General features: G+C 32.7%; 2 protein-coding genes across 2 annotated transcripts in view; both read right to left on the bottom strand.

Moving 5' to 3' along the window:
- The window catches only part of LOC127739080 (vitellogenin-1-like), a 38,226-nt gene extending 33,156 nt beyond the window's left edge, over window positions 1-5,070 (bottom strand). The window contains exons 1-3 of the mRNA XM_052250653.1: window positions 5,049-5,070; window positions 4,054-4,199; window positions 2,790-2,932 (exon numbers count right to left, since the gene is read on the bottom strand). Of these exons, the coding sequence (XP_052106613.1) occupies window positions 2,790-2,932; window positions 4,054-4,199; window positions 5,049-5,070 (311 nt within the window). The remainder of the gene's footprint in view (window positions 1-2,789; window positions 2,933-4,053; window positions 4,200-5,048) is intronic.
- Window positions 5,071-11,103: 6,033 nt separating this feature from the next.
- Window positions 11,104-22,837, bottom strand: part of LOC127735104 (uncharacterized) — a 61,421-nt gene continuing 49,687 nt past the window's right edge. The window contains exons 2-4 of the mRNA XM_052245198.1: window positions 16,071-16,183; window positions 13,308-13,518; window positions 11,104-11,355 (exon numbers count right to left, since the gene is read on the bottom strand). Of these exons, the coding sequence (XP_052101158.1) occupies window positions 11,173-11,355; window positions 13,308-13,518; window positions 16,071-16,180 (504 nt within the window). The 5' untranslated portion in view covers window positions 16,181-16,183 and the 3' untranslated portion in view covers window positions 11,104-11,172. The remainder of the gene's footprint in view (window positions 11,356-13,307; window positions 13,519-16,070; window positions 16,184-22,837) is intronic.

The raw sequence follows: 22,837 nt of genomic DNA, 5'->3' as shown, positions 1-22,837 counted from the left end.
TGGAAAATGTTGTTTGTGCTGTATTTAGACCCCTCTAACAAGAAATTTGTTTTGCATGCACACGTATAAAAATTGCGGTTTTTATCCAACGCAATCATAGGTTTGAACGTTGTTTTCAATTTAGACTTGTTTATATTTTTTCATTTCCATTCTCAATTTTATTTGGGCTTGTATTATATTTGTCTTCGGGTTTATATGATCCGTTCATCCTATTTTGACTCCTCAAAATTCAAGAGTCTATCCTAAATTGAGGTAAATTGTATGGTTTTCCAAATACCGTTTCGATTCCTAACATCACTGAAGAGACATTAATTGTCGAAATCCGGATATGGTGTACAAAAACCTTTGCACCTTTTGTATGCGGTATACCATCTTTTCCGCAAGTTTATTGTTTTCTGTTTAGTATTAAATTTATAATTAAGGTCCATTTATTACATCGGTGATCCGTTTATTTGGCAATCCCCAATGGCAGTCAGCAGGGTTCAAGAACATTTGTTGTTCGACCTGTTAGTCAAATGCGTTTTGTTAAAATATACTTTTTCGCTTTTTTGGTCTTTTGGAAAATGTTGTTTGTGCTGTATTTAGACCCCTCTAACAAGAAATTTGTTTTTCATGCACACGTATAGAAATTGCGGTTTTTATCCAACGCAATCATAGGTTTGAACGTTGTTTTCAATTTAGACTTGTATATATATATATATATTGGTACCAATGCAAGCCAGACCTCCCCCTCAGTCGACATTTGAGATCCCCTGGCCACACTAAGGCAGATCTCAATCGACTGACCATTACAATCATTGACCACAACACTGCTTGGTCTAGGAAGGATAGACTCACTCGGGAAAGATTTTGGATAAGAAAATTAAAAACTTTGGCACCAAATGGGATAAATGAAAAGATGTAGTTCGAATTCGCGCAGTGCTTTACATTTGGGTTATATTACTTATTACTACAGTCTCTGTTTCCATTTCTTTACCTTACTCAACTCTAATTTTTTTTTGTAATTATATCAGTTTTAACTGCTTGGTTCTATTCATTTTGGAGGGATGTAAAAGTACCCAGTCACGTTCAACTATTTAACCTTAGTCGAAATTTATTATTTTTTATTTTTATCTGCTATTTATTTGGGATGTTTAAATACGCAGCCTCTGTTGTAATTACTCTACCGTTGTCAAATTTGAAATATTTACAAACTTAGATCGGTCAGTGCTGTTTATTTGGAATGTTTATTCACGCAATCGTTCTTGTAACATCGTAACTGTCGTCACCTTTTAAATTTTAGAATTGTGCCAGTTCATATAGCACATTGCTATTTTATTTGAAGCATATCTTTGCAGTTTCTGTTGTAAATTGCTCTATAACCTATGTTTGTTTGTTTTTTAGAATTGTACAAGCGTCTAAACTATGATGATCGGTTTAACTGTTATATTGTATAAATTTCAAGATTGTTATAGTTTAATCAAAGTAGATTGATATGATTCATTTGACATCCATAATCATAATCATACTGATGAAGGATATCTGTTATCCGAAATATTTATAAATAATTACATTTATAGTTTTCTTGTTTTGTTATTGGTGTTGTTTTGTACACTTTTCAGGCGTTTATATAATTTATTTATTTTGTACATGTATCGTTACTCGTAACGATCCAGCGCCCTCGTGGGAAAGATCGTTGACTATTATTCAGACGTTTTATATATAGGTTTGAACGTTGTTTTCAATTTAGACTTGTTTATATTTTTTCGTTTGGGCTTGTATTATATTTGCCTTCGGGTTTATATGATCCGTTCATCCTATTTTGACTCTTTCAAAATTCAAGAGTCTATCCTAAATTGAGGTAAATTATATGGCCTTCCAAATACCGTTTCGATTCCTAACATCACTAAAGAGACATTAATTGTCGAAATCCGGATATGGTGTACAAATTTTTGCACCTCATGTTTGCGGTATACCATCTTATCCGCAAGTTTATTGTTTTCTGTTTGGTAATAAATTATTAATAAGATCAATTTTGTTACATCTTGTGATCCGTTTATTTGGCAATCGCCAATGGCAGTCCGCAGGGTTTAAGAACATCAGTTGTTCGACCTGCTAGGCAAATGCGTTTTGTTAAAATATACTTTTTCACTCATTTTGGTCTTTTGGAAAATGTTGTTTGTGCTGTATTTAGACCCCTCTACCAAGAAATTTGTTTTTCATGCACACGTATAAAAATTGCGGTTTTTATTCAACGCAATCATAGGTTTGAACGGTTCGAGTAAATACTACTAAATGAACCCGAATCTATGGTCTGCGATCACATTAGACTGCCCTGGATTTTGAAGTTTTCATAAAAGAAGAATGTGTTATAAGGTAATTCGTTTGAAATCTTGAATTAGAAATTCAAAAAGTGTCATAAATCTATTAAATGAAATACCTCAAGTATTAACAGAACATTTGTCGGTCAGTATCAGCATGTTTCTTTTTTTTATTTTGTCTTTCCTATTTTCTTTTAACCTTCAAATTTCTTGTATTTAAGGACTAAAGTAAAAACTGTAGAATAAAAAGCTACATGTTCAGATCAGGTCTCGGATTATCTATATATTAAGCAACAGCCTTGCCAAAGAGCAATGTTTCTAGAACATATTTGGTGTAAGGGGTTAGAATAAGTAATTCATTTATGACTTCCTGAAACGGAATAAGCATACAGAAATAGCTGTTGACGAACTTGATCTTATGGGGTTCCAAATTACATCTGGTAATTTTGGCGATTTTCATAAGTTTTAGTATCTTATCCAACTACTTACTTGAACGTCATAGATTTAATAAGATAGTCCATCATCCATGTAGCTTCTGGACCACTGAGTTCTTCATAAACAGAGAGTTGTTCCCTTGTAGGGTTCTCGTTTTCAACCAAGCCGTTTAGTTTATAAAGATAAACTTTATCCATCTAAAAAACATACACAATATGTATAACGGGGTATTTTATTTAGGGATTTCGAGATTTGTTTTATAGTAAACATTCAGTGTTTGGGTGTATAGTTAATCCACTTCCACCATTCAGTAAACATATATATGATTTTATATTGTTATTGCTGAGTTGTAAGAGATCAGTCTGTGAATGAGTAAAATATAGACATTATATCGCTGTAAAGTTAATTGATTGTACCAAGAAAGACCATGTATCAACATAATTAGATGGAATTGAAAACAATTGGAATTACGTGAACTCCTGGTGTGAGACAGCATGCGCCAACAGAATAAACATATCTTGCTCTGCATGCATAACCCTTCATATGATTCTTGTCATATTTAGTAATAAGTGTCAAAAACCAGTATATATGATAAAACCATAATAATGTCATATGGACCATAGTGGATGTATGGGATAAAGGTATAAAGTAACTAGTGAGTCCAGAATTAGTACCCTATATCCAATAATGACTTACAGTTGGAATATCAATACACAAAGCCCAACAAATATGATGAAAACTTAAAAAATAATCAAACATTTTAATAATATCTATTTCCGTGTATTGATTTTTGGTAGAAATGTGGTTCTTAAACAAGAAGTTTTTTTTTTACCTAGAAGTCGAAGCTGGTATATGACTTTTTTACCATTGTTATAAAAGAAACACTTGGATCAATTTTAAGTTGAACATTTAAATGGATGCTTCTGTTATTTAGGTATTCAATAAACGTTCTTTTTGTAGAATAATTTTTTTTGCTAATAAATAGGTTTCACGTCTTGTGTATATCAATTTTGAAACAAATAAATGCGTCTACGTCCATCTAAATAAAAACAAGGAGATGCGGTATGATTGCCAATGAGATAACAATTCGAATTAGGAGCTAATTTTTTTTTTCTAAAGAAACAGCCAAATATATTGCTTATCTAATGATAGAAACTCATCGGCCAAATTTCGCCCTGACATTTAATTTCTGTCCTTTTCATATACTTTGATGTTTTTAATATTTCAATTGTCTTTCCTATTGAAGTTACTTGTATAGCTTCATAATTGGCACATCAAAATTAGTTTCAGATTTATTGATCATGAATAATCAACCTACCTTCATAGTGACTCTGGAGACTGTTTGGAACTGGAAACGGACATCCGACTTGACTTTCAGCCCAGAATACAACTTGCTACCTCCCGGCATTCCAGTTGCCAACTGAGCTTCATATTCGTAGACATATTCTCTGTTTGGTGAAAATGCTGAAAATTTTACAATTAAAAAGAGCGAATAAAAAGTAAAAAAATGAAAATAACACTGTATTAATTTCGTGCGTCCGAAGTGCTTTTCTGGATTTACCTTCATCACGAACTGTCAAACTTAACTTTTGAAGTCCAAGGATGTACAAGACGTGAAGAGCAATATGACAAAAAGGGGCATAAGAAAATAGAAAAAATTCATCTAAGGTCAACTTTGCCTGAGATAGCTGAAACCTTAGTTTCTTGAAAATTTCTTGATTTATCGACGGAGAATATACAGAATGTATGTGAAAAACAATGTTCGTACCGAAGAACATGCTGCCGAGTTGATGAAACGGTGGGCGACTACCAGGCCACTAGCAGTTGTATCGACCCTGGGGTAATAAATGAACATAGCTCTTTATTTATTTTGTACGCGCAAAGCGTTTTCTGGGTATACCTTCATCATGAACGCTCAAACTATACTTTTTAAACCTAAGGATGTATAAGACCTAAACACGTCAAGCGCTGTATGACCAAAAGGAACCTACACATAGCGAAATTTGTCTCAGTAAGGTCAACTTTCTCTGAGGAGTTGGAACCTCAGTTTTTAATAATTTCTTAATCTTTCAAAGAGAATTTACGAAAAGTTTGTTAAAAATACATGTCTGTACCGAAGCATTGGCTACTGAGTTGATGATATCCTTGGGGACTAACAGTCCACCTACAAAATGAAACGTTAGTGACAGGATAATACTCGGGTCTAAAATGTCCAGAAAAAATATACAAGTATAATGTTATAATATAAATTGATTTCCTAACCTACCCATATAGCAAAGTTCATAAACTGCTGTATTGTAAGTCGAAGTATACCTTTAAAGTCTGCATGATACATTGCACGCCTATTCAATGAGAGTACAAAAGTTGTCTGGTACCAGAAATTATTCATGAAAAACCATGCACTCCGATTTTTACACCTGATTGTATCGAGTACATCACATCAAAGTCGTAGGGTATGCAGAACTCCTCTGACTCAACAGACATTAGGAGTGCCAAAAGTCAGGAAAGACACTAAATTATTATATATTTATTTGGCGTAAAAACTTATCACGAATGCAAAAATTGTTGGCCTCAATTCTCAAAGTCTCAAAATTGTGATTGATTTTATGTAAGTTTCACTAATCACCAATTTTAACAATGGACAAACACAAAAAAATTACATTAATAATTAACAATGCGAATCAAGCCCTGTGAGATTATTATTCAGATTTTGATAAAAATGTAAATTTTAGAATATTTTTGTTACATAACCGATAAACGATAGCATAGTTCTCTATGTGGGAGTTCTTATTTTTAGTTATATATTAAACCATTATCTATAAGATGATGCAGCGAGTACTTTCATTGTACCGAACTTTCACTCATCAAGGCATTTGGTAGATGACAATGGATTTGATTTGACCATTTTTCGTTTTTGGAATTTTTTTATTCGGACATTATTCATTGCATAATTTTTATTAACTCTCAAATATGTAATTGAAAATTAAAAATATCGAAATAATAGCATACCTTTATCTACGCTCCTTTGTGAATCTGAAAAGAAAAGAATGATTATTTTACTGCAATAATGACTTCACAGTTACATACTCTTTGCATCCTAGCACAACTTAAAAACATATGCTATTTTCGAAAATAAGATGAAAGTTTATTTGATATGCTATGTTACCCAAAATGATTGATTAATTAGTGGTTGCTTTACACCACATCAGATGTTTCCAAATAAATGTAATAAGTAATTTCAAATGCTCGTGTATTCATAGGTTTCTCTATATTCAACCAAGGATGTTTATAGTTTTTACTAATTATCATTAAAATCCTAGATTCATCTAAAACATTATGAAGCAATTTTTTTGTAATAACTTTCAGCGATATAATTTTTTTTTTCGTATAATAATCAAAATTAAGTATGATAACAGAACAAACTTACTTGTTAGTCCAAAGGCTAAAACGAAGAAAAACTTCCAGTCCATTTCGTCCGTTAAATGGTCCGTTTGATCTTATCTCTTATATTTATATGCCTCACCATCGTGTGAAATATTCATTTCACATGCGTTGTTTGCAATTCTTGTCACAACATTTCATGAGTGTTGCTAAAAACTTTTCCCGGTAAATATCATATAGTTTTGAACAAGGACATATTTGCGTCATCATAATTCAAGGACATTGTTCTTACAAACGGGTTTTAAGGAATAAACTTGACATAAAACCTTAGAAAAAATTGGACAGAAAGTTATAAATTTCATATCCAAATGTCCCTACATGTTAATAGACAAATGTACATTTAAGCCTCAATACTATTGTGAAAATTCAGGGTATTAAAACAAAATCAAATTATTGTATTGCATGTATCATTTTATGCCACAGAGAATTTATAAGGATATTTTGTGCTAGTCCTATTTTTCTCAGAATTTTGTTTATTCAAGACATTGATTCGTTTTGATATATTTGACAATTTTTATTGATGGAAAGAGTGCAGTTTCCTTTTCACACATGTTTATTCAATATTTGTTATCGTAGTATTATGTTCTCTGCAACTATGTATATGATATATGAGAATAAAGATCTATCATTCATTTATGAAATACTTTATCAATTATTAATTCCTATGTATTATATAGATATTTTTTTCATAACACAGTGGTTTATCGTGTTGTTATCAACAATGGAGAAGGTATCTTTCGGCTAAATGCATGGAAATCTAAGCTTTCTTCTTTACCATGGTTTGATTTGGATAAGCACAAACTTGTATCACTGTGATTTCATTTGGATAAGCAATTATATTTTTATAACTATTTTGATTTACATAGGCGCATAAAATTGTATCACTGTGTTTTATATAAGCACATTCTTGTCTCCTTGTGTTTTGATTTAGATAAGCATAAACTTGTGTCACTGTGTTTTATATAAGCACATTCTTGTCTCACTGTGTTTTGATTTAGATAAGCATAAACTTGTGTCACTGTGTTTTGATTTGGATAAGCACACTTTTGTTTCACCTCGGATCGATTCGGATACTTCTATTCTTGAAACACCATGCATTGATTTGGATAAGCACGTGTTTGTTTCTCTGAGTTTAATTTGGATAATAACATACTTGTCCAACGGTCCTAAAGTTCTAAAGATACATTCAGACGTCAGAGCAATCTGACTAGTATCGCCATGGTTTGATTAAGATAAGTACTTTCTTGTATCACCGTGGTTTGGTTTGCATACACACATGCTTGTATCACTTTGGTTGTATTTGGATATGTACATACTTGTATTACTGTGGTTTAATTTGGGTAAGCACATACTTGTATCAACATGGTTTTATCTGAATAATAAAATTGAGAATGGAAATGGGGAATATGTCAAAGAGACAACAACCCGACCAAAGAGCAGACAACAGCCGAAGGCCACCAATGGGTCTTCAACGCAGCGAGAAAATCCCGCACCCGGAGGTGGTCCTCAGCTGGCCCCTAAATAAAATTGTGTACTACATTGTAGTTCAGTGAAAATGGCACCAACTTCTATCACCATGGTTGATTTGAATAAGCATATACTTCTATCACTATGGTTTGATTTGGATAAGCACATACTAGTATCAACATTGTATGATTTGGATAAGCACATACTTGTATCACCATGGTTTGATTTGAATTAGCACATACTTGTATTAACATGGTTTGATTTGGATAAGCACATACTAGTATCACCATTGTATTATTTGGATAAGCACATACTTGTATAACCATGGTTTGATTTGAATCAGCACATACTTGTATCAACATGGTTTGATTTGGATAAGCACATACTAGTATCACCATTGTATGATTTGGATAAGCACATACTTGTATCACTATGGTTTGATTAGAATAACCACATAAACAAATATTGCAAAATCATTCTAGGTAGGAAAGTTTTTTTTATCATATTGTATTGTTGTGTTTCTGTCTTACCCATCGTCCCAAGTATCTCCTTTATTCATATAGGAATTATGCCGCTGGTTTCAGTTTTGGTTTTTTTTGCAATTTATTGTGCTCATTCTTTAGTGTGAATCGTTTTAACTTTATTTTTTTGTTTGTCCCACTTCGACTCATAGTTCACCACCTTCTCATAAATTCTTTATTTTAAGAATCTTTTGGTTGTTAAGTGGAGACGGTCTTCAGACGTTTTTCATGTTTAGGATCCTAATATTTTGGTCACAAGTGTACCTGATTGTATACCGTATGATTGTTGCTTATTGTTTACATCCTTGTCCGTAGGTTTTTGGTGAATTTGCAGTCATACCACATTCTTGTTTTATACTGATGACTATTATTCCAAAAAGTGAAAATGGCAAGCAGTATTTGAAATACACATTAAATATAAATGAGCAATGTCTAGTCAATTGCATTATTTAGAATTTGTTAATGTATGACAAATGTTGTGCCTTTACTGCAAATGAATATCATAGAATAAGTATTTAGGGGGAAATACCATGAGGGTAATCAAAGATCATAAGTTGAAGAAAGACACACAGCCCTTTGGTCAAAATGAAAAAAAATCGGAACAGAGAAACATACAACTGACCACTACATGCACGTTATCCAGAAAACCAAATTCGCCATCACGAACCCAAACAAAACCCAGTGGTGAACTTTGGTGCACAGGAAGGGCATCAAGAGCTGCTCCATTACTAACACCTGTACACAGATTATGTACAATAGTAAATTACATAACGTCTTAAAGGGGCATTAGCTACGAGATATAAAAAAAATTTTAAATGATTTTGTTTGTTCTATCATTAATGAAAGTGAAATAGTGAAATAATAATTCGCTTTTAGCAGCCAGTTTAGTTCATTTTTGTCAAAATAAGTTAAGAAACTTCGCTGATGAATTATTCACTTGCAAGTGAATAATTCGACCTCATTGAATCTGTATTCATGTGACTTTCAATTTAACCCATTAGCTAGAGATTGGTTACGTATGTATTAGTCGTGTTCATCCATTAAAAGGAAAAGAATGTCAACATTGAAAATGAAACAAAGGTGAACCATTTCGTTGGCTGATTCGATCCACAAAAAATCATTTTTATACTGGTAAAAACGATGAATAACTTATTATTTTAACCTATAACATGAAATCAAACAGACCTAGAAAAGTCCAATTGCACGAGGTTGCTATCTATTTATATTTATGTTTATATCAGGTTGTGTGACCGTCGGCAGTCTTCGGAGGTTACTCGAAGGTTAATTAGATGGCGTATAGACTAAAATACACACGAAATGTTGATATATATTATCGAGTCCATGCATTGTTAATTGTTAATTTCAGATTTATTGTGATTTGGATATACGTTTTAGTACGTTATAAATCAAATATGAGAATTTGAGTCAAATTGGTGAGCGTGAATTTGACAGCTAATGCCCCTTTAAGAGGCATAGTAAAGTGTTTTGTTTCGAGTTGACTATATTTTCAAAATGGTTGACAAAAATTTTTCATTTGTTGTTTTTATTTATAGGTCTTATGATTTCAATAGTCTTACCTGAAAACGAAAAGATATATAGTAAATGTAAATGAGACAATATAACGAGTAATTCTTTCGGGGTTTACAGGAATGGCCTTTACGATATTTCATATAACGAGTAATTCTTTCGGAGTTTACAAGAATGGCCTTTACTATATTTCATATTATGGTAAATATCAACACATTATAGCGAAACTAGGAAGATGAAGGTATAAAACTAATACATCAATGAACTTTTGGTTTCTTAGCAACAACACCAAAGGTTTTAAGACAATAATACGTTCCAAAAAGTTCACAAAAATATATACTTAGAATTTTTAAGTCATGGTGAAATCTTTTATCAGTAAAAGAGTCTGTCTACTAGAATTTAAAAACAGCACAAATTTTCTCCAACATTTATTTCTATACTGTTCCCAGGGGATGACACTTGATTCTTTACTCTCTATATAAAGACTGAAATGGTTTTCTGTATAGTAATCACGTTTCAGAGGATAATAAAATAATATCAGTTTCCAATTACAATAATTGAAGTTCTAGCTTTCACAAAGACGACAAAAGTCTGACAACGACGTAGAATTCCTTAACTGAACTAAAAACGAGACAGAGACACTTGTGGTAGATGAACAAAATTAAAGATACAATGAAAACGTACATTCAAATCAAACCAGACAGGACGTTCACTATTTTTTTATAGAGATTTGATAGAAATTCCTAGTCAATAACCAATGTAAATATCATTATTATTATACCTTTTTATCTTACTGTCGATTTTCTATATACTTGTCCATCATTTCATTTCTTGTTTTATTTGGCAACTATATCTTCCTTTTTGAACATTATTCATATTTTACAGTTTTGAAAGAATCCACACTGTGTAAGATAACTGTTGTAACATTTGAAATTGACCTGCCAGCTTACCTACGGAGAAGTTGGGATAGACTCAGTAACCAATAAAGTAAAAACATAATCCACACAGTGGAGTTGAAAACAAAAAAGTCCGCATAACGTTTTAAATCATTTTGAAATATTTTTCCGAGACGACATCCTTTTGGTTTTGATGCTCTCCAAAGTCACATATTTTTGATCATTTTTGGCTTTCCAAGTGTTCTCAAGCGTGTTTGGTGTAGGTTATTACAGAAACACGTGTTGTGGAGGGAAATGGGTGGTGATTTCTTAAATTGTCTGCACGGGTAGGTGTGCTTGATATTCATTTACTGCTTTGTTTTTTTTTCAATTTTGATTTTTTTTTTAATTTGATGTGCTAATTAGGAATATCGAACTTGAGGGTGCAGGTGAAGATTGTGTTCAGTGAGATGCAATAAAAAATAACAATTACATTGCTACTTTATAGGTCATTTGAGATGAATGAATAAAGGGTATTTTCTTTTCTATAATTTAAACATTATTACAATTACAGTCTTTAATATCAATTTAATGTGTGGTAAAGACTTAATCATTAAACTCGAAGCAGAGTCCCTGAAGAGCTCGCTTGAATTCTTGTATCTTCTTTTCCAGTTTCGATATTCTGTCAAGAACAGCATACAGATCTTGGATTTTATCCTGGATAGTTTTTCCCTGCTTCTCATAGATTTTAAATATGTGTTGTTCGATGAGAGTGCATGACCTGCTTGTCTGAAAAATAAGAAGAAAAAAACTTTGTTTTCAAATTTGCGTTAAAACAGCAGCTTTAAAAATACAGAAAATAAAAAACAACACATGCTACACTAAAACTTATTTTTATACTTTGATAGTCATTGTTGATTTTGATAGGTAGGTTTACAGAGGTCTTGAACTGCCTAAATGTTTGACATGCTAAACACATTTTGTTCAATCAGACATTTGCAATACATACATATATTAATATATTTCCATATTAAAGTCGAATTCATAAAATAATTACAAAACCAAACCAAGGTGAAGTTAACAAAAATTAGTTTAAATTCTAAATTTTAACACGTGTTACGATGCTGAACTGCTTCTTTATAACAACCCCACTGTTCCTACCATAAAAAAATTTCATGTTACTGGGAGTGAGTATTATGTAATCAACAATAACAGTCACATTTGGGGAAAAGTTTTAAACGACATGCAACAACATTTTTCATTAAAGAAACGGACTATTAGAAAAAAAAACACAAAAAATAAATAGGAATAAAAATGCAGTGTGTTTGAATCAAATCAAATCAAATACTGTATTGTCATATTAAGAAGATATGTAAGCGAACCGGTACTTATCAGATACGGATCCAGGATTTTAAAAAAGGGGACTGGGACCCCCAAACTAAAACGTTTGGAGTATGAAATTGTAAAGTCTAGGCATTAACCATATATATAGCCCCTGCCCCTCCTAAATCCACCTCTGCTGAAACAAAAACAAAATCCACAAGGCGTTTAGACGTCATTACAAAGTTTTGACCCTTTAATGACATCTTTGTTTTCCGTTTTTGCCATGATGTTTGCCTTCAACTTTAAAATTTTGATAGTCCCTTCAGCCTCCTTTTTATCCGTGGTGATACGCTAATAGTAAATAGAAGCTATTTTAGCAAATTTCAAATTTTGAAATAGATTGAATTTCTTAAACGGGAGGTCGGTGTCAAAGATGTTTAAATGTGCACCAACGAACCTCCAATTAGATCACGATCGAACCATGATAGATACTACGTTTGTTGATATGTATAGAACTGTCATTCTATTTTCATAATAATGTATATTTTAAATTACATGCAAAGTACATCAGTTCGGTATACTATTATCTGCATAAAACCTGTCCTTGCAATCCATTTTCAGTTTTATTTTCTATGCAACATTTTTGTGGGTGATCCTAAATGACATTGTTTTGAATTACGAAATCAAGAGTACAATACACAAACGATTCAAATCGAATGCATTTAAATTTTACAAATTCTACAATTAAGTGTTTTTGCTTTTCCCATATATATCGTAATAGTTCTATCATCAACTAAATACTTCCACCTTTTTTACGATATTTTGTATTTCATAAGTTTAAGGGTATCAAGGTGAAATGTGATCTTAAAAATGTATATCGAAAGTCGTTTTCGGTGTCCGCCTTCATCCACATCATTTGGACTCTGATCGACAGTTGTTTTTTTTTTAAATTATTGGTTAATTGTTTCGAACGCATCAAGATTATCAAGTGTTATTTCATTTACTACACTGTGTCGTTTCCAATGATGGTGGACTGTTAACCCCGAGTATATCATTAGCCCTGCTGTCTTTTTTCACTGGCAGAATTTATGATAAATATTCTTTGAATTTTCCGTTGATCAATTTATTAATTATTAATAAACTAAGGTTCCGATTCGCTCAGACAAAGTTTGGACCTTAGATGGTTTAGGTTATTCTTTTATGGTCCTCTTTGGTCATATAGCTCCTCAAGTAATTACACAGCCTAAGTTTCAATATTTTTCAAGTAGCGTTCACGTTGAAGCTAAATCCAGAAAGAGGCTTCCGACTCATTAAATTTATATGGTGTTATTTTCATTGTCGCTGTCACAGGCTATAAAATACGGAAAACAATTTATACGCAGGCAATATAAATGGGGAGTACAATAAACTACAATTACCTGTAACTCGCACGTCTTTTTGAAGTCCTCGATAATTTCCGAGTCCCTTTTTCTTTTAGCATTTAATGAATTAATCAATTCATCTGCAGAATGTGTTATTTCCTCTCGCGAAAACTCACAAGGAACCAGATCCTTTAGTGACGTCATTGCTTTATGTGCTGCGGCCAGTGATGCTAGATTCGAGGAATTTGAACAAATATTTTCCAACTCTCTACAACATAAAAATATAATTTATTTATTATGTTGTAACAATATATATAATTTTTAGTTCTAACTGAATCATAAATCTTTGTGGGATGTCAGGAATCTTAAATGTTGTCAAATTGTGAAAGTTTAAGACGTGAATAAGTTATATTTCATGCCAAGGACTACAGAAATCCTTGTTCGTGCTTAAAAAAATAAATATATAAAATGGCATAGTATTATAATTCAACTTGAGTAGCATTTATCTCCTCCTTCAAGCACCAAACCCTTGTTCATAATTTGTTCATTCTGAAAAGTTTATACAAATTATCATAGTCTCGTGGGATCATCATGTTAGTTTGGTTGATATTGATTCGGTTGGTTTAGTTTTGGTTCTTAATGCTATCATTTACATTATACACATATGGAGACGTGGAATGGTTGCCAATGAGACAACTTTCCACGAGAGACCATAGGACAAGGACTTATAATATAAATAAATCTAAGATCATACATTTTAGAATCAAGCTGTTTTACAAACTAAATTTAATTTTTCTATTGGTGGTAAGGTTATAGAATGTGTAAAAAGTTATCAATACTTAGGCTTGCTACTGACTGAATTTTTATATTATCAGTTAATGGCTAAAGCAGTAGCAAAGTCAGCCAGTAGAGCATTAGGATTGTTAATTGTGAAGAGTAAAACACATGTTGGTTTCCAGCACAATTTTTTTTCAAAACTGTACGATACAATGGTATGGTCGGTTATTAGTTAAGGTGCAGGTATTTGGGGAACCAAGGATTTTTCCTGCATAAATTCAGTTCAAAATAGGGCCATGAGATTTTTCATGGGAGTTGGCAAATACACACCAAATGCTGTCATAGCTGGTGACATGGGTTCGAAACCACCATGCGTTAAACAATGGTCAAGTGTCTTGAGACATTGGGCAAGGTGTTCCATAATGGACCCACACAGGATAAATTTTTAAATTTTTAAATGGTCCATACGAAAGTGCAATACTAGAATTAAGAATTGGAGCTTTAGAGTTATAGAGATGTTAAAATCGTATAATTATGAGCAATATTGTAATTTTGAATTAAATGTATTGAACAAAAATAGTATTAAACAAATTGAGGAAGATGTATTTAATAAGTTTAAGTCAAACTGGTGTACAAGAGTTGCTGCGTATGCAGAGGGAAGTAAATTGAGGACTTACAAATTGTTTAAAAATAATTATTGTACTGAAAATTATTTGAAAAATATTCTGTCAATTAAACACAGAAGTGGTTTTGCAAGATTTAGATGTGGGGTAGCTCTACTACAAATAGAAACTGGAAGGTATGAAAGAAAAGAAGTCCATGAGAGGACATGTTTTAACTGTAGCTCTACTATTGAAGATGAACCTCGTGTCATTTTAAAATGCCCATTGTATGTAGATTTAAGACAAATCATGATACATGAAGCTATACATTTTAATGAACGTTTTAACCTATTATCAGATAGCGAAAAATTTATATTTTTATTTAATAACGACAATGTTGCTGCTATAGTTGCCAAAACCTGCAACAATATTTTATTGAGAAGAAACAGTATTTTATTGAGAAGAAACAGTATTTTATTGAGAAGAAACAGTATTTTATTGAGAAGAAACAGTATTTTATTTCGCTAGTTCTTAAATTTTAAATGTAAATGTGTAAAAATATGTTTATATGTATATATTGTGTCTTAAAAGTCTCTCATAAATTTTTTTAAGATTGGTGCATACATTGCAAATGTTTTAAATGTTTTATGTTTATTTCTGTGAATCTTATTCTATGTTTGTATGGGGTGAGACTATAATAAAATATTGAATCTGAATCTGAATTGTAAAGCACCCTTCAATAATGAGCAAAACACTTACCGTATACTAAGTTACAAGAGGCCTGGCATGAAAATATGTTGAACAATTTTTGGTAAAGTAAGTTTCCACAGTCTAATGAGATAATTCTGAATTATTTAAAACAAAACTACATCAAAGGAACGGTAATTATAAGCAAATTTTCTATCAAATGGAATAAAGACGGATCTTTGCTGAGTTTAGCCATAAACTGTGATTTATAACAACACAGAAAACACGTAGGAGCGCAGTTCCTGTAAGAATATCTAGCATATTTACCTTCTTCATCACACAGAAGACGGTTTTATTGAGTTGCAGCAAATAAATTTGCAATCAGATTTTTTTGTCGACGGACACATTGTCTAAATACAAAAACTTCTGTTTAATAAGGTTGCGTGGAATTGTAGTGACGAGAGTCGAACATTCATAACTGTGTAACATTGATTGCTTGTAGTCTGTTAAAATAAATTAAATCAAACATTGTATACCCGAAAAGTTCGTTTTATCCAAGGTAAGTATTAGGCCTCTTGTTACACGAAAAATCAGATGTATTATTTATTACAATTCATCGAGTTACTGAGCTTGATATCAATGTTACTGTCTATTCCGTGACCAATTAAGTTTTCAACACGTGCATAGTTTGAAGTTTTTTCTTGAGTATTATCGTCTATATAGTCCCTGTTTGTATACAGAAAGCGAAACATACTCTGTTTGGTTTTGTGAATCATCAGCTTGGTCATTGTTTACATTAAGAACTTCCTTCTGGACATCATCATGTTTCCCGCAGGGATATTCTTTGGTGTTATTTGCTTCCATAGTCTGAAATGAAATATATGTTTAATCTGCAAGGTGAGGGTGAAGTGGTATAGTAGGGTGCCCAGTCAACAAATTTGATCGATTTGGGTTAACGGAATAACACACGGCTATATTTTATATCATCGGAAAGAGGAGAACAAGCCTCGTCGAAATATTGATGTCGTCGTTGTCTACAGTGGTCACGATTTTCTTAAATTTGGGTCAAAGTTCAAATCTAAAATTCCAAGGAAAACGTAGAGTCACGTTTAGAAAGCTGGCCACCCCTACATATTTGCGTTTATAGCAAAATAAATTCAAATAATTCAAAGGATTATAACTATAGTTTATATATTTAGGACTAATTTGATCATTTTATTGCCAAATATGGTTTGAGATTGACATTTGTATTTATAGGGTGCACACTTATAATTTTCTTTCAGCTGTTAAATAATAGTGACCTTGACCTTTTATATAATGATTAAAACAAAACTACATCAAAAAGGATGTTTTTTTTGTCTTCATGTTAGTTGTTTTTGTGCTTCATGCCGATTTGAAAAGTCAAGCCATTTCAAACTGTTTTTCAGCAGATTTTTCTTATGCTGTGTTGTTATACCATTGTCCAGGTCAGGGGAGGGTTGAAGGATCACAAACATGTTTAAACCCTCTAAATTCTGAATATGTCTGTCCAAAATCAGGAGCCTGCAATTAAGTGGTTGTCGTTGGTTGCTGTCTGTTGTATCTGGGTTTTTTTTGTTGCACGAACGGTGGTATATTTTAGTTGTCGTTCCCACCTAGTGGGATTTAGGTCGAAAACATCATACAAGACTTTTGATGTGCCATATTCCGGGTGTGAAACAAAACCGACCGATTTGATTCTTATACTACAATTATAACAAAATATTTATTCAATAAAAAGTTTAAAGTTTTGAAAAACAGACACAAAACAGATTTCTCCGAACAAAGTGACAATCTATAAAGTTAGCTGGCTATTCACAACAAATACATCAACCACACAACAAGCAAAAAAGACAAATGTTTTGAGTGACCGCTGTCCTTGTTAATAACCTAATAGTGTAAGCAACAAAATGATTAATGAATGAATGAATATTTTATTTGCAAAAGCATACATAACATGCTATGGCAATAAATAGACAAGTATATACAATGTTACAAAACGACATATAATTAATTCACAATACATGATCTTATTTTCCATGCATGTTTCAGATAACTACACAGTTTAATTGTAATTGATTTAGATTTTGCTTGAAGCAAATGAAAAATTTTAAAAGTATTTGGCCAAGAACAATAATATTTTGGCAAATATTCTAGTCTCACAGTTCTGTAGGCTGGACATACAAGTACGAAGTGGTACTCATTTTCAACACAACCCATATTGCAGCATTCACATAGACGCATATGTCTAGGGATATTTTTATATCTACCTAATTCCAAGTTCAATTTCAAAGTACCACTTCTCAATTTTGTAAGTAAATTACTATTAATAAAAAAAAATCCAAATAATTCTCAATTACAAAGTCTGTTTTGAGGTGTTTATAAATACACAGTTTTTCACAATCATGTAATGATGCATACCAAGTTAGTAAATACTGGTTCTTTATACGAGTTTTTATAACATCTAGCTGTATATTTATACAATTCTGTGCAGTCCAAACATAGTTTATACCAAGATTAAACAATAAATCACGAACACTAGACGCCCAGTTCTTTTTACCATTGTTTGCATCTTCTAATAAAAGTTGATAAACATCATAAACAATAGGTGGCTTATTTACCATTATATGAAGCCAATATTTCAAAATAATTTGCTTTCTTGAGATAAACATAGGCAAATGACCTAGTTCACCACATAAAAAACGTAAAAGAACATTTTTACCTAGTTTTAAAACAAATCTACAGAAACGGTTGTGTATTTGCTCTACACCATTTGCACGGTGAAAACCCCATATTTCAGATGCATTGTTTAATACGGAACCAACCATACTATCAAAAAGTAGACATTGTTGACTTGCGGATAAGAACACATGTTTTAAAGAGTTGAGAAGTGATGAAAGCGCTCTCGATCCCTGTTGGGATAATCTTTTTTTTGGGTATGTAAGAATTGTCCATTATTATGAAGTAGCATACCCAAATACACGTAAGAGTCCACTATTTGCAGTTCTTTACCGTCATACACGAAAGTATAGTTAGCTGGCTGCCATCCATTTCTAAAAACCACAATTTTGGTTTTGTCTGTATTTACCTCGATATTCCATTTTTTACAATAGATTGATAGATTATCTAATAACTTTTGTAACATTTCGGGAGACTTACTTAAAAAAAACAGTGTCACCCGCAAAAAGAATTAGGTATAATAGAAAACCATTTAGTTGTACAACGTCATCACTAGCATTTACGGACATGTCTTCGATTATATCATTGATGAAGAACAAAAATAATAATGGAGACAATGGGTCCCCTTGTTTCACACCGAGTAAATTGTTAATTGCGTCCGAAAGTAAACCTCCAGATCTTACTCGTAGACGGACAGACGAATAAATAGATTTTATCATATTAACAAATTTGCTACTGACACCATTTTGTAGAAGTTTGTATATTAAGATCCTTCTGCTGAGTTTATCAAATGTTTTACGGAAATCTACAAAGGTACAAAACAGTTTGGCACGAGATAATCCGTGTTTAATCAATACCAAAATGTTGACTTAATTTGTGTTTTTAATTGCTGGTTTCTTCAAAACGATTTTTATTTCACGCATGCAATTTGGCACACACATGCACTGTGTCTTATTGCTTAAATCAGAGTAAAAGATATTGTGATGATACACGTAATAATTTTGCTTTCGATGAAAATAGGGTAAATTTCGGGTAAAATTTTACTCTTACTAAAATGCTGAAATACTTATATCAAAATCTCTTAAATACTTTCCGATTTCGTTATATGATATATTTAATATATAAACTATATTATAGCTACTGTTTTAACTACCAACAAAGAACGCAATAATTTTATTTTTCATGTTAAAGATTCCCCGTACAATACGGTATCTGGTGGTACCCTGTAAAAACACGAAATTTAGAAAATCGTGACCACGGGAACTTACGACGACAATCATGATTGTAAAATATAATGATTTTCTAATAATGTGTAAAAAAATCAGCCGTGTGTTATCCGTTAACTTAAACTCGTTAACTAGAGGACTTTTTGGACATTGGGTACCCTACTAGTAGATCAATGATTTAAACTGGAGCTCGGATAAGAAAATAGTTTTTTAACTTGGTAAGCAAAACAGGACATGTCCTAGAGCTTTTTGAAATAACAAGACTTCGTATATGACTCGTAATTGCTGTCCTGCTAATTTGACATATGCGAGGTCTCAAAGTATACAAACCGAATAGGTGCACGATCTCTTAGTAGCGTGTTCGCCTGGAGTGTGAGAGGTTGTGGATCCTATCCCCGACTGGGTCATACCAAAGACTTTAAATCTGGTAGTTGTCGTCAAGTACTAAGGCTGGTCGGGTCGGATTCAGAACTAATAATGTGTATAAATTTGGTGTTATGTCTTCCTACAAGCTATAAATTACCACGTTTAATATCCGACTTCGCGTATCGGTCTCGGTGGCGGATCCAGGCGAGATTTCAAGAAGGTTGGAACCCCTTCCCCTCTTTTTGTTTGGCAACTAATGCATTTGTATGGGTACATTTGGTTAGAAACCCCCCTTTTTATATGACTTGCATGTGTTGGAATCCCCTTTTAAAAATGGCTGGATCCGCGCCTGGGTCTTATAAAAGGCAGTATATATAGGGTCTATACCGCTGCTGGTGTACTATTAGCTTGGCTTTCAAATATTCGGCTTTGAGCGTTCCTGACGAAGAAAAATCCAGAAAATCGCTTAGTATACGCAAATGTTCCTAAGTTGTCAATTTTGTTAAATTTTTACACCAGTAATTTTAGATTCAGAATGTGTTCTCGATTTATATATGTTTTTTTTTAAATTCCAATCAATAGGTATTTTGGTGGGCATTTGTGTAAATGGTGGGAAACCAATATTTTTTACATAGAGAATATTATATATTTAAATATTTGATAACATCCCACTACAAGAAGATGCCGCTCAAAATTTGTGATGTATTTACAAAAAGTTAGTTTTTACCTAAGTATTTTCCCAAAATAATGAGCCGAAAATAATTAATGCACAAAATTGTGCAAAAGTTCAGTGGCCTCCTACCTATACTTTTGGATTTTTTTTTGCGCTTACTCAAATTGCTGACTGACAGACAGACGCATGGACAAAGGGAAAACGGGGCCCTAATAATAAGCTCTGGTATTTGATACATTCATTATAGAGTCCTGCAAATGACATGAACCATATTTTTTCATTTATATCCCCCAGAAAAATGTGGTGCACAGCTTATTTTTTCGTCATGTGTTCATGCAAGCTTCATTCCACACCCGAGATGAACTTTTAAAGCTTCAGTCTACACCCGAAATAATCTTTTAAATAGTCTTTCGTACACAATCATGGTTGATGATAAAAGATATGTTATTGGATTTATATTTTGTTGTCTTTAAACTGTTGCTTTTACTAATAGTGGAGCAAGTTTCAAATTTGAAAAAATAAAAAGCAAATACACAATTTTATAATTTCCCCCAGAACGACTGAGACACCAAGATATGCTACATCGGAAGTTTGATTTAAATTCTATATTTCAGAACTTCAAGTAACCCGAATAATGTCGGTCGATATATTTCGCCGATCTCCGACTAATCTCCGATTGCTACATTAACCTTGATAGGATATAGGCCGCTAGAGGGCGCAGAATTATTCGAGTTAAACTTCAAGTAACATTTTGAATCAAAGTACTGAAGTACTGAACATCGGATGACCGCAAGTTCTTGTGGCTGGTCAAAAGCACTTGTCACAGAAAAAAATCACATCTCTATACCTGAAACTGAGGTTAATGTACAGAGATATATATTTTTTCTGAGACAAGTTCGTGCGTGGATGATGAATAAATGACAGGAAATTCAACCTCACCGTAATAACTATTATATTGTGGTGATACAAATCAGTATACACTAGTTTGTTGTTATATATTATATTAATATAACAGTTACATGTATATATAATTTTCATCCATTTGTATATCATTCTATTCTACTATTCTAACAATAGTGCAGTGCAAGTGCATGCAGTGGCGGATCCAGAACTTTTTATAAGGGGGGGGGGGGGGGGGGGGGGCGCTGACTGACCGAAGGGGTGGGGCCGCTTCAGTCATGCTTCAGTGATTCCCTATATAATCAACCAAATTTTTCCCACGAAAGGGGGCCCGGGACCCCCAGGGCCCCTGGATCCGCCTATGGCATGGTGGACACTCTTCTGTAAACATTCGATTTTCTAAAACATTGGATATGAGTAGGAGTTCATATTTTCCCGCAAAAACAATTATAGAGTTACCGGTCCTTGTCGGGATTGTCGCAAAACGTTCTTGAAATATTCTTCCGCATTCTCTTAACACAATTTTTCGGTACGTGTGCATAGATATTATCAATGATTTTTTACTTATATATATATATATATCTAACGACAAAACATTTTCATATTATTAATTTATGTTCTAAACAAAAATATTTTTATATCGCCGATTTGACTAAAATTCTCATATTTAATTGTATTACATAGTAAAACGTGTATCCAAGTAACAAAAAGTTTTAAAAAAAAAACAATTAACAATGCATGGACTCGTTATACAGTATCAACATTTCGTGCGTAATTTAGACAACTGAGACCTACTACATATGTACCGAATTAGACTTATAACTTAAGTACCTACACGAGCAACACGACGGGTGCCACATGTGGAGCAGTATCTGCTTACCCTTCTGGAGCACCTGAGACGACCCCCGGTTATTTGTGGGATTCGTGTTGCGCAGCCCTTAGTTTTCTATGATGTGTTTTGTGTACTGTTGTTTGTCTTTTCGTCGTTTTTCGTTTTTTGCCAAGGCATTGTCAGTTTTTTTTCGACCTGAGAGTTTGATTGTCACACTTTGGTATCTTACGTCTCTCTTTTTAAGACTAGACGACATCTAATTTAACTGTCGAGATTCCCTTCGAAGACTGCAGATGGTCATATGGCCCGATATAAACACAAATATAAATAGGAAAACAAGTACTTGCAATCGTACAATGACGATGTTCTATGTCTGTTTGATTTCGTGTCACAGATGCAAAAGAATATAAATATTACCTGTATATGAATTATTTTTGTGTGTCAAAGCGGTATACGAAATGACATTTTGTGTCTTCTTTGTTTCTCCCTTGTTTCACTTTTCAATTTTTTACATTCTTTTCGTTACTGAACACAGATTTACGTGCATCGTGATTTTCAAATGCACATCCATCAATCTAATAAAATATTGATCTCTGATTTCTTTATGCTCTTCGACGAGTAAACGAGTTACGATAGATCTGAAATTTAATCAGATTGCACATGCATAACCCTTCTTCAGATAAGCCTAAGGGTAAAATTAAAGGTTGCATGAATACGGATTCGAGTGAGGTTGAATTATTGTTGACTTGCAACCCAGCTATACATCATCGATGTTTTTTTTTTCTCTCATCTACTTTGACAAAATTGAACCAAACTGACTTCTAATA

Source organism: Mytilus californianus, unplaced genomic scaffold (genome assembly GCF_021869535.1).
Source record: "Mytilus californianus isolate M0D057914Y unplaced genomic scaffold, xbMytCali1.0.p SCAF_1, whole genome shotgun sequence".
Taxonomy (NCBI): domain Eukaryota; kingdom Metazoa; phylum Mollusca; class Bivalvia; order Mytilida; family Mytilidae; genus Mytilus; species Mytilus californianus.
The sequence above is the reverse complement of the archived record's forward strand: the minus strand, read 5'-3'. Positions and strand labels throughout refer to the sequence as shown.